General features: G+C 35.4%; 2 protein-coding genes across 2 annotated transcripts; one reads left to right on the top strand and one right to left on the bottom strand.

Annotated features, from left to right (window-relative positions):
• Window positions 1-957: 957 nt before the first annotated feature.
• On the top strand, window positions 958-3,574 carry LOC116115033 (immune-associated nucleotide-binding protein 9-like). Its single transcript, XM_031401174.1, has 6 exons — window positions 958-1,207; window positions 1,303-1,580; window positions 1,779-1,943; window positions 2,030-2,164; window positions 2,851-2,888; window positions 3,223-3,574. Exons 1-6 carry the CDS (start codon window positions 958-960, stop codon window positions 3,572-3,574), a joined length of 1,218 nt encoding a protein of 405 aa, XP_031257034.1.
• A 7,719-nt stretch (window positions 3,575-11,293) lies between these two features.
• On the bottom strand, window positions 11,294-12,463 carry LOC116115008 ((-)-germacrene D synthase-like). Its single transcript, XM_031401147.1, has 3 exons — window positions 12,306-12,463; window positions 11,757-12,030; window positions 11,294-11,641 (listed from the first exon to the last, which is right to left on the bottom strand). Exons 1-3 carry the CDS (start codon window positions 12,435-12,437, stop codon window positions 11,568-11,570), a joined length of 480 nt encoding a protein of 159 aa, XP_031257007.1. The 5' UTR covers window positions 12,438-12,463; the 3' UTR covers window positions 11,294-11,567.
• Window positions 12,464-14,628: the final 2,165 nt, after the last annotated feature.

Below are 14,628 nucleotides of genomic sequence, written 5' to 3' on the forward strand. Positions count from 1 at the left end.
CTCGGCTAGACACTTTCCGTGGGAACGATCCTTACTCACACTACTATATGTGTTTTTAGGTTTTAATCTTGGTTGCCTACAACAGCACACCATCTGTACAATGAGTAAAGTTTTTTTGTTGTTGGTCGTTGAGGAAGGAAGCAAACCACAATGAGTTTTTTGTTTTTTGTTTTCTCTGCCTGTTTGGGTGTTTTTTTGTTTTTCTTTGAACACAAGCTTAAACTGCAGAGCAGTCCACCTTGACGGAGGCTGTTGGACTGAAAAACAAAACTACAGCGTTTAAGAATGAGTGATACGGCAGCGTTTTCTGCGTGTTAAGTGTTGCTTTAGGCAGCTCAGCTAAGACACTTATCGTGTCTTTCTTCTTTATAACAGTTTTGGGTATAAAATGTACAGTACCTTGATAACTTTACTCATTCAATAGAACACAGAAATTTTTCGTCGTTTTTCTTTCTACTGTTCTTGCTTCTACTCTCCACTGGTTTTATATAGCTCACATTAAATACATTTTCAACCTCAACTCAAAAATATATAATGACATTTAAGTTAAGAACTTGTAAAATAAAAAAGAATCGAATCTTATATGGAAGTATGCTTGAGTTTATAGTTAGGCATATCATATGCTTTATATTTAGTTCTTAACTTTGTTTTTGGTATTGTTGCTTTTTTAAGTTTAGTTTTGGTTTGGGTATCCAAGCAACTTCATGTTCTGGAATCACCCCGAGTAACTTAATGTAAAAAAATTTCACCTCCTCTTTTCTATTTATGACTTTATAAATTCTCATCTCTCACGCAAACTCTATATCTTCTCTCTGTCTCTCTCCCTCGCCTCAGACTCTCAAGTAAGTAATCTCACAGGCAGACCAATTTTTTTTTTTTATTATTATTAAAAAAATCATGGGTTGCAATGATTGACGAAAGTGTTTTTATTGTTTTTTGGATTGCAGGTGAAGTGCAATGGATGTTGTGATAAATGATGATAGGAAGCTCCCTTTCCTATCCAGTGGAGAACGGGCTGTGGCCAGCGGACAACGGACTGTGGTTTTAGTTGGGCGTACTGGCAATGGAAAAAGTTCCACCGGGAATAGCATTCTTGGAAAAAGGGCTTTTATGTCCAAGACTAGTTCATCTGGTGTTACTAAAACTACTGAATTGCAGAGAACTGAACTCAAAGGTGGCCAGATCATTAATGTTATTGATACTCCTGGTACGGTAACTTGGATTTCATCGTACAGTTTACAACTTTTATCTTGTATTTGAAATTTATTTATCAAAACAAACTAATGCGGTGAGTCATTGCAGGACTCTTTGATTTTTCAGCTGAATCTGAATTTGTTGGGAAAGAGATTGTCAAATGTATTAAATTGGCCAAGGATGGTAACCATGCAGTCCTTTTAGTTTTGTCAGTGAGAAACCGTTTTACACAAGAAGAACAAGCTGCAGTACTTACCTTGCAGTCTTTGTTTGGAAGAAAAATTATAAACTACATGATTGTAGTCTTCACCGGTGCGGACGAACTTGAAGAAAATGAGGAAACATTGGAAGAGTATTTGGGTCGCGAATGTCCAGATCCTTTAAAGGTTTCTTTTTTAACTTAAGTTTGATTTATTAGCCGTGTTGTTAACTTGAGAAAAATATTGTTTTCAAACTACTTTATTTGGTTAGCATATATAAGCTAGGCTGAACATCTTCAAGCTTTACGATTCTTAAAATGTTCATTAATCCTGTAAAAAGGTTAATATAAGCTATTTTTCAAATTTATATTAACATTGTCTCAGGATATTCTTGCTTTGTGTGAAAATCGGCGAGTGATTTTTGATAACAAGACTAAGGATGAAACCAAAAGAGCTAAACAAGTTGGAGAGCTTCTGTCCCTTGTTAACAGGGTCATAGCGCAGAATGGTGGACAACCATACACAGATGAAATATTTGCTGAAGTGAAGGTGAGTTTGTTCACAATTTTTGTTTTTTTTTTTACTCATGCAGTTCACATTAAATATGTCATGAAATGTCTTTATTTGATATACAGAAGGAGGCTATGAAACATCATGAACAACAAGTGGAGGTTGATTCTCTAAAGGGATATTCAAAACCAGAAATTACAAAGCTGAAGGCGGAAATAGAAAGATCATATGAAGATCAACTCAAACGAATTAGTGAGATGGTAATCTTGTTGATCTATGTTCATTTCTTGATTTATCATGTGCATTTACGATCAGATATTTTAAGTTATATAATTTCAAGATGGTAAAGGTACAATTGTGGCTTTTCCCTGTACTTATGGAGGACACCCCCCTTAGAAAGATTAAATTTCTTATGCACCTCTTAAGATGCTTTAACTTACCATTTCATTGAAGAAAACTCTTTTATAAAGCCATATTTTCACATATTCTGATTTAATGACTATAACTAGTTGAATTTTTCATAACGGTTTTCTAGATACTCTTTTGCATTTTGACTTTCAGTGAATTAAGAATGAACAAAGGTAAAAACAAAAAACAGAGCAAAAGAAAACGAAACCAAAAAAAAAAAAAAAACAGAGCAAAAATAAAGATTCTGGAAGCAAAAAATTTATCTTATTCCATTCTTTTTTTTTTTTTTTTTTTTTTTTTTTAGTCGAATAAAACTAAGGTACACTTGTGTCTTATATACACGCGAGGGTATGTAACAAACTCTAGTCAACTTTAAATCTACACCATCAACCAAAATCCAAGAGCTTCATTATACACCATTCGATCACAACAGATAAACACACTTCTTCTGCCGTAAGCAAGTTGATTATCAACTTGCATTAACTGCATGCAACTTGCTCTGTAACTTGCTTTAACGGACTGCAAATTGCTTTAACAGACTGCAAGTTGCTCAGCAACTTGCATTAACCAAAGCAAGTTGGTTATTGACTTTAACTGATGCACGTGGTCCAGCAAGATGTTGCATGCATGCAGTTCATATTTTGCTGAGTTTGAAGCTTGAACATCTTCTTCTGTCAACATCGTCCCTCAAGCAAAAAACTCAACAACAAAAAAAATTTCGTCATCACCTTCATCATCTTTCAACCATAACAATGAACCCAGTTTGACTTTATTTACTCAACCTTCATCGTCTTTAAATTTTGCTCTCACAGTTGAGTTAACAACCTTCATTCATCGTCACCTTCATCATCTTTCAAACATATTTTGCTCTCACTGCCGAGTTAACACTAAAATGTCTTTGAATTTGCAGCTTGTTTAGGATGGTCAGTTCATCCCTCAAGCTCAAATTCGGGAGAGACAGAAAGATGAAGCTGATCTTGGAGAGTGCAAAACCGAGAGCTGGAGAGAGGTTTGATAAGAATATCGGCAACTTGGAAGGTGGAATCAACATACTAGACTACGAGACGTTTAGCTTGAACCATTTCCCGTACAAAGTGCACATCAATTTCGATATGTTTGGTACACGCATGGAAGACGGGGTTGGAAGCAAGAGCTCCAACACTTGTATTATCACACCAGAGAATGGGGAGGCCAGGAATAGAGATATGAAGTTCCTAAAACAGATTTTGAATCCAAGCAATCTCAGTAGCAGCATGGGCTAAGGCACGATATTCTGCTTCAGTGGAGGATAAGGCAACAACATGCTATTTTTTGGAGCACCACTGAATCATATTGGAGCCAAGGAAGATGTAATATCCACTGGTTGATTTTTGGTCAGATTGATTACTTGCCCAGTCAGCATCAGCATATCCTTCAAGCTGTAGACTGGAGCCTTTATAAAATGTTAGACCATGGTGTAAAGTTCCTTTAATATATCGAAGGACATGCTTGCACGCCTGCCAGTGATTAATAGTTGGAGCCTTTAGAAATTGACTGAGTTTGTTTACCATGAAGGAGAGATCAAGTTTGGTCATGGTGAGGTACTGCAGAGCTCTAATAAGACTCTTGTAAACAGAGGGTTGTTTAAACGGAGGGCTATCCTCAAGACAGAGTTTGGAGCCAAAAACCATTGGAGTAGAGCAAGGATTGCACTCAGTCATGCCATACTTGAGAAGAATATCCTGTGCATATTTGCTCTGATTAAGTAATAATCCAGAACTGGTATGAACAACAGAGATGAAGAGGAAATAGTTAATGGAGCCAAGTATTTTGAGACCAAACATGCTATCCAAATTGGTGATTACTTGCTGAATGATTGAAGTGTCATTTTTTGTAAGTAAGATGTCATCAACGTAAACAAGGATATACATAACTTTGTTGCTATTACGATAATAGAATAGACTGGAATCAGAGGTTGAATTTTGGAAGTTCTATTGCAATAATGGAGTCTTTAGCTTGTCATACCATGCACGTAAGGCCTGTTTTAACCCATATAACGCCTTGTGTAATTTACAAACATATTGAGGCTTGGTTGGATCAACAAATCCTTCTAGTTGAGGCATGTAAACTGATTCAATTAGATCACCATTGAGAAAGGCGTTATTAACGTCAACTTGTTGGATCTCCCAACCATGACTTACCGCAAGTGAAGAATGACTCGGATGGTCGATGCTTTGATGACTGGAGAAAAAGTTTCAAAATAATCTACTTCGGGAATTTGATGAAATCCTTTGGCAACAAGTCTTGCCTTGTAACGTTGAACACTTCCATCTGAATTAAGTTTTACCTTAAAACCCCATTTATTGCCAACAAGAGTCATATCATTTGTATATGGAACCAAAGACCAAGTGTTTTTTTTTTTTTTTGGAGAGCTTCATATTCGACAATCATAGCCTGCACCCATAAAGGATTGGTTAAGGTGGATACTGTACTGGTTGGTTCTTTATGAGATTCAGGAGTGAGAGTGCTAACAAGGGTTGCTGCTTTTCTTTGGGTAATCATAGGGTGTGTGTTCTGGATAGTGGTGGTGGTAGGTTAAACTTGGGAAGAAGGGGCTTGAGTGGTATACGAGCTGAGATCAACTTCAAGGGTTAATGGTGGAGCCGAGGACTGATTTTGTGTGGACGAATTTTATGTTGGAGAAGTTGCTGTAGAAAGGACATGCTGATTAGGAATGGTAGCAGGAAGCTTCCAAGGATTAGATGGAAATGACAGGGGTGTCTCAGTTGCTGAAGTATGAGAAACAGAGAAACCTTTTGCAAAAGGAAAAATCTGTTCATTGAATTTGATACTTTGTACAGTGTAGACTCGTCCAAGAGTGTTGAGACATAGATAACCCTTATGAATAGAGCTATACCCAAGGAGAACACATTCCTCAGAATGAAAGGCAAATTCTTGTTTTTGATAGGGTCTAATAAAAGGAAAGCATTGACACCCGAAGATACGGATAGCCTTGTAGTCTGGTGTTTTGTGAAACAGAAGATAAAAGGGAGTTTGATTTCCCACAACTAAAGATGGTATTCTGTTAATCAGGTATACAACAGTATGAAAGGCAAACCACCAAAAATGTAGTGGCATGGAAGCTTGTGCTAGTAATGTGAGTCCCATTTCAGTAACATGATGGTGTTTGCGTTCAATCCTCCCATTCTGTTGATGCGTATGAGGACAGGGGTGCCGAAAATGGATCCCCTGCTGAGCAAAGAAAACCGCAAGTGGTCTGAACTCTCCTCCCCTATCTGACTGAAAAGTCTTGATTTTGGCATCAAATTGTTGAGCTACTAGCTGTGTGAATTGTTTAACAATTGAAGTTACTTCTGATTTTAGTTTGAGGGGGTAAATCCAGGAGTACTTGGTATGATCATCAACAAGTAATAGGTAATATCTAAATACAATAGCTGAAATTACAGGGGTAGGTCCCCAAATATCTACATATATCAACTCAAAGGGTTTACTTGCCCGAGAATGTGATGAAGGAAAAGAATTTTGATGGAGTTTGCCATATTGACATGCTTCACAAAATTGAATTTTATTAATGTTGTCCTTTACATGCAACGTTGATACAAGGGAGTTAAGGACTGAAATATGAGCATGGCCTAATCTCCTGTGCCACAAGTCTCCTTCACTAATTGATGTTGGAGCTTGTCTGTTATTTCCTTCTTTGGTAAATGTATCACGAGAACCTTGCTATCCTGCAGAATTTTGTGAACAAGAAAATCCAGAAAAGAAACTTGTAGCTTGCGATTGTTGCAGAAGAGGATGTTGTAATGGGATAGAATTCTGTTGTCGGCAGGCTTCATTTCCACTTGGGATGTCAAGTTGATACAAGCCATTATGTAAAGTTCCTTTAAGAAGAACAACCTGAGAAGTCTTGTCGTTTATAACACAATCATCAGCAGAGAACTCAACTAACACATTATTATCTCTTGTAATTTTTGAAATACTCAGCAAATTCTTAGTCACTTGTGGAACACATAATATGTTTTTAAGTTGAATGGATTTGTTCATACAAGAGGAGGGTAAAATAGTCAAACCTGTATGTGAGATGTCAAGACACTGTCCATTCCCAACTTGGAGAGATTTGGTTCCAGTATATTGATTTTTGACTGAGAGATTTTGAAGATCAGGAGTTATATGATGAGTTGCACCTGAGTCAATAAACCAGTTGGGACTTGAAACTGTTAGAGGAGTTGCTATCTGATTTGGCTGAATCCTTGTAGTTTGCTTGTTCAATTCATTTTCTCCTGAATATTCATAATGTTGCTATGACAGATTTTGTTCAGAGGAGTTTGCTGGAGTGTTGTTCTAAAAGGATTGTGGATGATGTGTCACTGGTGAGGAAATTTGGTAAAGCTATCTTGGATAGTAACTTGAGTGAGTAGGCTGAGTTGTTGCAAAGAATACTTGTGCAGGAGTTGTGGATTGAGTATGTTGCTGCGAGGCATTGTATTCTGTCCCAAAAATGTGGTCTATGGCTTTGGTTTCCTTGAAAGGAAGTATCAAACCGATGGTAGCATTGCAAGGCCATGTGTCCATTCTTTCCACATAATTGACAAAAGAGTCTAGGCTTATAAAAGTTTTGACCTCTTCCTCTACTCTGTCGAAACTTTGATTATAGGGTTCGAAATTTTGAGTAGGTAGATAGGAGTGTTTCGGTTCATGTTGATTTTGGGAGTGAGAGAGATGATGTATAGGTTGATTTGTTTGTGGTCCTAAGGTGTTTAGCATTGGTGTGGTCAGTTGAGAGTTGGAGGGCTGTTTGTTTGCCAAGAAAGCAGCAGCTTCATGAAAACCAATATAGGTAGAATGTTGTTTCTTCAGTCTCATTTTGTGTTTATATAACAGGAATTGTGCTTCCTGTAATGATACTTCACTACTCCTAACAGTTAAAGTAGCCACCATTGCATCATACTCGATTCCAAGTCCATCAAGAATGTATAAGAGTAATTCTTCATCTGCTACAACCACACCACTGGTGGTCAAAGAGTCTGCAATTTCCTTCATCCTGAGCACATAATCATTTATGCTAGAGTTGTCTTTCCTAGTCGTTTGTAGTTGATTTCTTAGATGTAAGATCCTAACCTTAGAGTCTGTTAGAAAATGCATCTCTAGTGTGTGCCATATATCAAATGTTGTACCACAGTTAGCAACGTGCCTGAACATAGTTTCTGAAATGGTGGATATCAACCAGTTAAATAACAACTGATCAATTCTTTTCCATGCTACCTGTTCTTGATTGACCATTTGTTTTGATTCATCAGTTTTAGAAATAGTAAAAAGAGGAGGACAAGGTTTGTCACCTGTAACAAAACCTTCTAGCTCGTAAGCTTTTAGTGCAAGAAGGACTTGAGATTTCTAGTAGGCATAGTTTCGTTCTCCAAGCTTCATGGTAATGGTAGGTAGCGCACTATTCAGAGTTGAGACTGAAGTTGAATTCATGGCTTTTCCTTCTGCGTTGAGAACTGATGTGGGGGGTGTCTTAGGATCTGCCGTTGACGTATGTCAATAGCTCTGATACCATGAACAGAGGAAAAAACAAAACAGAGCAAAAAGAAACGAACAAAAAGAGCAAAGTAAGAATTCTGGAAAGAAGAAAAAGTTTATTTATTCCATCTTTTTCAATTTAATAAAACTAAGGTACACTTGTGTCTTATATACACGCGAGGTATGTAACAAACTCTAGTCCACTTTAAATCTACACCATTAACCAAAATCCAAGAGCTTCATTATACACCCTTCGATCACAAAGTAAAAACACACTTCTTCTGCCTTGGCAAGTTGATTATCAAATTGCATTAACTGCATGCAATTGTCTGCAATTGCTTAACAGACTGCAACTTGCTTTAACAGACTCTCTAAGCAACTTGCTTAACCAAAGCAAGTTTGTTATTAATTTTAACTGATGCACGTGAACCAGAAGTTGTGCAGCATGCAGTTCATATGTTGGAGTTTGAAGCTTGAACATCTTTCTGTCAACAGGCAATGAGTTCCACCTGAAACGAGGAGAAAGGCTAGCTTATTATAGCCAAAAAATGATAATGATAAATTTTGGATTTGAGATGATTGAAGGTCATCAAGATATTAAACAAATTACCTCTCAACTGCTGAGGTCAACAGCTCAAGTTCATCAATTGTACCATACACATCATAGATATCGTCTATAATGGAAGTTATGGAGATCACTGGTTTAAAATCTTCTACCCATTAAATATCCGGCTCAAAATACACTCCCAATATCCAGAAGTACACTCAACAATTCTGTCTCTTGCAAAAGGTAGCTCCGGGCGAAGTTTAAATCCTTCCACCACCTAATCACTAATGAAGTAAGTTAATCATGGAGAATAAAATATTCTAACATGTATCTAATGGGCAATGCGATCATTATGTGTAAAACCCCATTCCTGATTTTAGTTAGATCATGAATTGTATTTAGTTAATTAATTCTTTTTTTTAATTTGATTTTTGGTATTGTGATAAGATAGGGGTATTTCTGTTTTTAAAGCTGCGTTAAGGGGTGAAATCGAAGAAATAAATCCTGATGGGTTTGCATGTATCAAGAGGGAAAAATTTGAAATTTAGAGAAATTGGGGGGCAAAATAATTTCAGAAAGCTGTTTTTGTTTAAAAGAAGAAATGGGCAGTTCGCCCAAAGGAAGAAGAGAAAACGAGAGCAGAAGAAAGAAGGAAAGGAGAAAGAGAGGAGAGAAAGGAGAAAAAAAAAACAAAAGGGGAGAAGAGAAGAAAGAGTGGGTTTGGCGAGAGATAGAGTGAGAGGAAAGAAGAAAAAAAAAAAAAAAAAAAAGAAGAACAAAGAGAAGGAGAGGATATATTAGTTTTTAAGTTGTGAACAGTGCATCATCAAATCGCGATCTGGAGCTCATTTGCCGTCCGATCGTTCTGATTTTTGGATATGTTGTCATGAAAGACACTCTACATTCTGAACGGTGGAGATCGAAATCCAAGCACTGTAATAGGCAGCCAATTATAGGATTAGAAGAGTGAGTGGATTAACCAAAAAGTGTTTTAAAAACTTAATTCCTGTTTGCATGTCAAGTTATTATTTCATTATAATGTTTTGGGTGCAAAATCTTGAGTTAAGTATTTTATTTGCTAAAACTTATCTTACATGTTTCGGCTGAGCAAATTTTGGGTGATAATGAATTAGATCTTGTTCCAAAGTAATAAGTTTTCATGCTGCATGTTATTTAAATATATGTATATAGCTGTCTCATAAAATTTGATGTGATGGCTGCTTGATTGGGGGGGGTGGCACTATAGAGAGAGTTGGGTTCGGCTTATGTTGAAGGGTGAGAAAAATTATAATGCAGAGTTTTGGTAACGGGAAATGTTGGTGTTGGCTTATTAAATGTTGAATGGAATATATATTATTTAGAATGAGACTTTATCGTATAATTAACTCTTTTCTTTTTTATATACACCATATAGGTGTATGAAGGTGCATTTGGTGTTCTGTTCTAAAAAAAAAAAAAAAAAAAAAGGGTGCTGGCTTAAATGGAGATAGTTTGCTAATCAAAGATTGAGTGGGAATTGCACAAATCTTTACCAAAGATTGAGTTTTTAAGCTTGATGTTACTTTTAAGTTATTGCCTTTCAATCACTTGGAAATTATGTGGGAATTGAATAATTAAGATGTTGATTTCATGGAAAGTGACGGGTTAAGGTTGTTGGAATTTCGTTTTCTTTGAAGGTTAAATAAAAAGGGGTTAAACTGTCAGTTTTGAAACATGTTTTACAGTTTGCAATTCAGCCCTATATGTGATTTTTGAATATATGTCATATATGTATGACTGTAGGCACATACATAATATACTTTTGACTTCAATGTTACTTGAGATTATGCAGGTATGTGTGGTGCTAAAACCACCTACGAAGTACCCATCCCCCAGAGATACAGATTTTTGGCTCTGCCCAGGATGAGGATTCCGCCGGGTAGACAGTTTCAGATTTGGCTCTGCGCATGCGTATGACAGATTTTATTGGCTCTGCCTAGGCGTTGAGTGGTCTGCCAGGGTGACAGTTTTTTAGGCTTGCCCGCGCAATGATAGACTTGGGGTATGACAGGTACGTCCCTCGCTCTGCCTGTGTGTGGGCGCCCACAGGTATGACAAATTTTCCCCAGGGTACTAGTTGTGGTGAGAGTTTTTAAAATAAATATTGAAGTTTTATACAGAATCCGATACAGCTAAAGGAAGTAAGTCAGAGTACAGTTATGAGTGCAGGATGATTAGAAATAAATTATATATTGTATGCGAGAACGGGGTGGTTGTTCTATTGCATATTCATAAAATATATTGTTGCCATGATTTGCTTGAAAATTGTTGTATGTTAGCATTATTCTTTTTTTTAAAGAACTTTTATAACCTCCCCCTTTTCCCCACCACTGAGTATTTCAGCTCACCCATTTTTAAATGTTTTTCCCCCCCCAGGACCTTCCAGAGATCGTGCCGAGCATGAGCCTCTGCTCAGGGTTTGCCACGCGTTGACATCTTTATGTGAGTTTTATATTTATGTGCATTGTAAAATTTGGACTTTCGTTTCAAGAACTCATGTTTTCCTTCATGTATTTCCTTTTGTTTCATATTTTGGAATGTGTAGTATAAGTGGAAAACCTGATACCACAAGTTCCCTAACTCTTTTCTTTTGTAAAACGAAAGATGATGCATGTCTTTTTTTTTTTTTTTTTTGGAGATGTTGGAAATACTATGATGTTATTCAGGAAAAGTATGTCTTTAAACAGGTTTCGCAGTTTTTCTACATGGCACGTCTTGGGTATCCGAGTCTTGTGGGAGCGCCCGGATCCTACGGGATGAGGAAATTCGGGACGGGTTGTGTCAATTAGATAGTTCAGTAGAATAAAAAACTGCTTGAAATTAATCATGATTAAATTTATTAACTTACTTTGTGACAGCACTGAGTTCCTTCTGATGTAACTTCTGTAATATGTTGAAATCTAACTTTGCAAAAGTTAATATAACTTCATTGTGCGAAGCTTCTTCATTATAGATACTCATGTAATATCTTGCCTCCAGCCTTGGCAAACTCTTGCGAAGAGGTCGAGTTAAGGCATGCTTAACTTGCCCTGCAAGTGGAGAGCTGGGTTGAGTTGCTACCCACGACTCAAGGTGATTGGTAGTGAAAGTAAGGGCTTCATCTAGTATATTTTCTCCAGGAACCCTGAGATTTGAGGCTTCGTACAAGCTTAACATTCTCGAACATCTTCTGCAAGAGATGCCTTGAAGCTCCCATTACTGTCCTTGAATTCGTTGAACACCTCTGCTTATTCACGACACAACACACCACATCTAAATAACGTAATTAAGGAATTTATTTACAAAATTAAAAAAAAAAAAAAAGTAATTGCCGAGGATAAAGAACATATAATATATACCGCATGAGATTTTATAACCATGTTGTCTAAGCAATCGGAATTTAAGAGAGATGGAATACAAGTCAGTGTCATCTCCCGAATCACTTTCATTGTGAGCTTTATAGACTTCTTCTAAGATTTCATTAACCTCACTTTCAAAATGATAAGAGACCCCTAAGCGTTGGATTACATTAACCAAGTCAAGTTTTTGCGGAGACTTATTTGCGTCATCCATTAGCATGCTTTTAATTTCCTCCTTCAGCTTCAGTAGTTTTGCGTTATCATCATCACTTTCCTGAACAAGCAAAATAAATTGGTGAGAAAATATGTAAGACTTAGTTGTTATTGAAGAGAAGTTGCAGATAACTCAGGGTAATTTGTAAAATTTACTCATCAAATATGTAAGATTATCATATCAGTTTGCAAAGAATAGTTTGTATATATAATATTATTCAAATGAAATTTATTACGTAATTATTTAATTAGCTATTTTTGTACCTACTCAAAAGCATTTTTTTCTCATAAGCAGTCACTAAGTACATGGAAATTAAATTAGAAGAAACAATTTACCATAGAATCAGTAGCATATGAGAGGAAATGGTGCCCCCAGATGCTAGGATGATAATCTGCCGAGCGACGTTTAGTTTCTTCCTTAGCATTGTTTTTGACTGAAGAAGGAACGGCTGAAACGTGAAGAGACATTATAAATTTGTTTTCAAGAAAAAACAATAAATGGTGTAGAATGCTGAATATAGCTTTGTGCTTGAAGAGATGGTGAGTTCATAGAGTCTTCAAGCTCATGTTATATAGACGTAGCAGAGAATAGTAAGAAACATGTTTTTCATTTAAACCTTTTTCCCTTTGGCCACGTATAGGCCTCGGTGGCCAAGAGTAAGCTAGTTATTTATAATACAATGGATTTTAGGTTTAAATTATATAATTAGAATTAAGAAAATTTTATAAAACGATCTCCCACGTTTAAGTTAACATGACGTGCTGTGTTTATGGTATGAAATTTTTAATCATTAGTTTTATTTTAGATATATTAATCTGTATATTCACCTGAAAAAATAATTACAATTTATATGACTATTTTAAGAGTCAAATTAAAAAATAATACATCTCTAATTGTCTTTGTAAATAAGACCTTTGAGATAAATTATGGGTGATTTTACTCCTCTTTCAATTCACTTCGCTTTCTTTCACCTCTTTTCTCCTTTTTCTCTTCTTTATTCTCCTTGATGTTTTTAGACTTACTATTATTTGTATATGCTTAGGGGTGTATGTTATGTTCCTATGTATTTAATATAAGTAAAATATTGTATATTTAAGGGAAAAAAAAAAAAAAATTTCACTTCTTGAAACTTGAATCGGAATAAATGATTTCCATAAAAATTGTAAAATCTCAAGTCGCTTGAGTTTAGTCGAGTGGGGTATAATGATACTAACCCTGCTTGAGTGGATCTTTTATATTTTATATAGGTAATACTGATATGTTACGTTAAAGATTATATGAAAAATGTTGATATAACACATAAAATATCAAAATAGTTAACTTAAGTTAGATTAATATTATATACCCTAGTCGAGTGATTGTACTCAAGTGACTTAAGTGACTAGCTCGAGTGACTCGAGTTTATTCAAAATTTTCAGTTTCTTCATCAATTTTTTTGGAAAAATGAATTTTCAACCCAATTTGAATTAACACAACTTTTAATAATAATAACAGTAATATTAAACATATTTTCGAGCATTTAATACATCTTTAAACACTAAATTCTCTAAAAAAATTAACCAAAAAATATAATATTCTACATTTCAATCTTGAATCGAGAAGCAATGATATTTATGTAATTAAGTGTAATACCCTTGATTATTTAATTAAATAGAGCACGAGGAAACCCATTTTCTAGTCAATAATTCACTATGCTAACAAAAACTATGAAAATCATTCTTAACACGAGGTGGTTAAATAATTTAATCTATAATCATCAACCAACCCATTTTGTGATCACCAGTTAGTCACTAATGATTTAATATATAACCATCTGGAAAACCTATACTTCGACAAATAATGCCAATTAACCAAAAAATGTTCTGTTTTTTAACTAATATTTAATTTTAAAAACTGGGAAATTTTAACTTAATACGAATTGTACAATCGTGTCCTATCAATTAAAACCTTCAAGATTTGTAATTAAAGGTTGTGAGAAAATTTATCATAAGGAAAACTGACTAGTAGCAGCCCAACAGTTGATCCTATCATTCTAAAGAACGAGAATTTTAAAATAAAGGCATTTTAACTAGCCCAAATAAAAAAGATTCTTCCTCTGCCAAGTACTGTAATAAAGAAAACGATGAAGCTTTGAAGGATGTGAACTGTGAACTCCAATAATGAGGAGTAGGATACTGATTACTCAAGACTTATAATATACAGAAAATTTGGAACTATCAGAATATAAAAAATTGAACTACTTTTACAAATAGTTTAAGGCTGGAATATATTTGAAGAGAAACATGGTGAAGTGGCTATGGAATCATCAACAAACTCATTTTTCATTCAAAAACTCATTATCCTGCAATAAAATAAAAATGTTTGAAGATCATTGTTTGCAACACAGTTCTTAATTTTTAGTTCTTGTGGATCTCCACTACTCTGACACCTGCATTCTAATCGTTGATATGTGAATAAAGGTTTAGCTCAATTACATGAACAGTTACAAAAGACAGATCAAGCAATCTTCTCCTTGATTGATGTGATCCTAAAATTAATCATATGATTGTGTAATTAGTTCCTTCTTTACATAGGACATAATTCTTGTATAAATTGACAACTTCTGTATAGAGAAATACAAAAGCGAAAAATACAATTCATAAGCTAAAAGGGTTTCTT

The sequence above is a fragment of the Pistacia vera genome, unplaced genomic scaffold (assembly GCF_008641045.1).
Source record: "Pistacia vera cultivar Batoury unplaced genomic scaffold, PisVer_v2 Contig73, whole genome shotgun sequence".
Classification (NCBI taxonomy): Eukaryota; Viridiplantae; Streptophyta; class Magnoliopsida; order Sapindales; family Anacardiaceae; genus Pistacia; species Pistacia vera.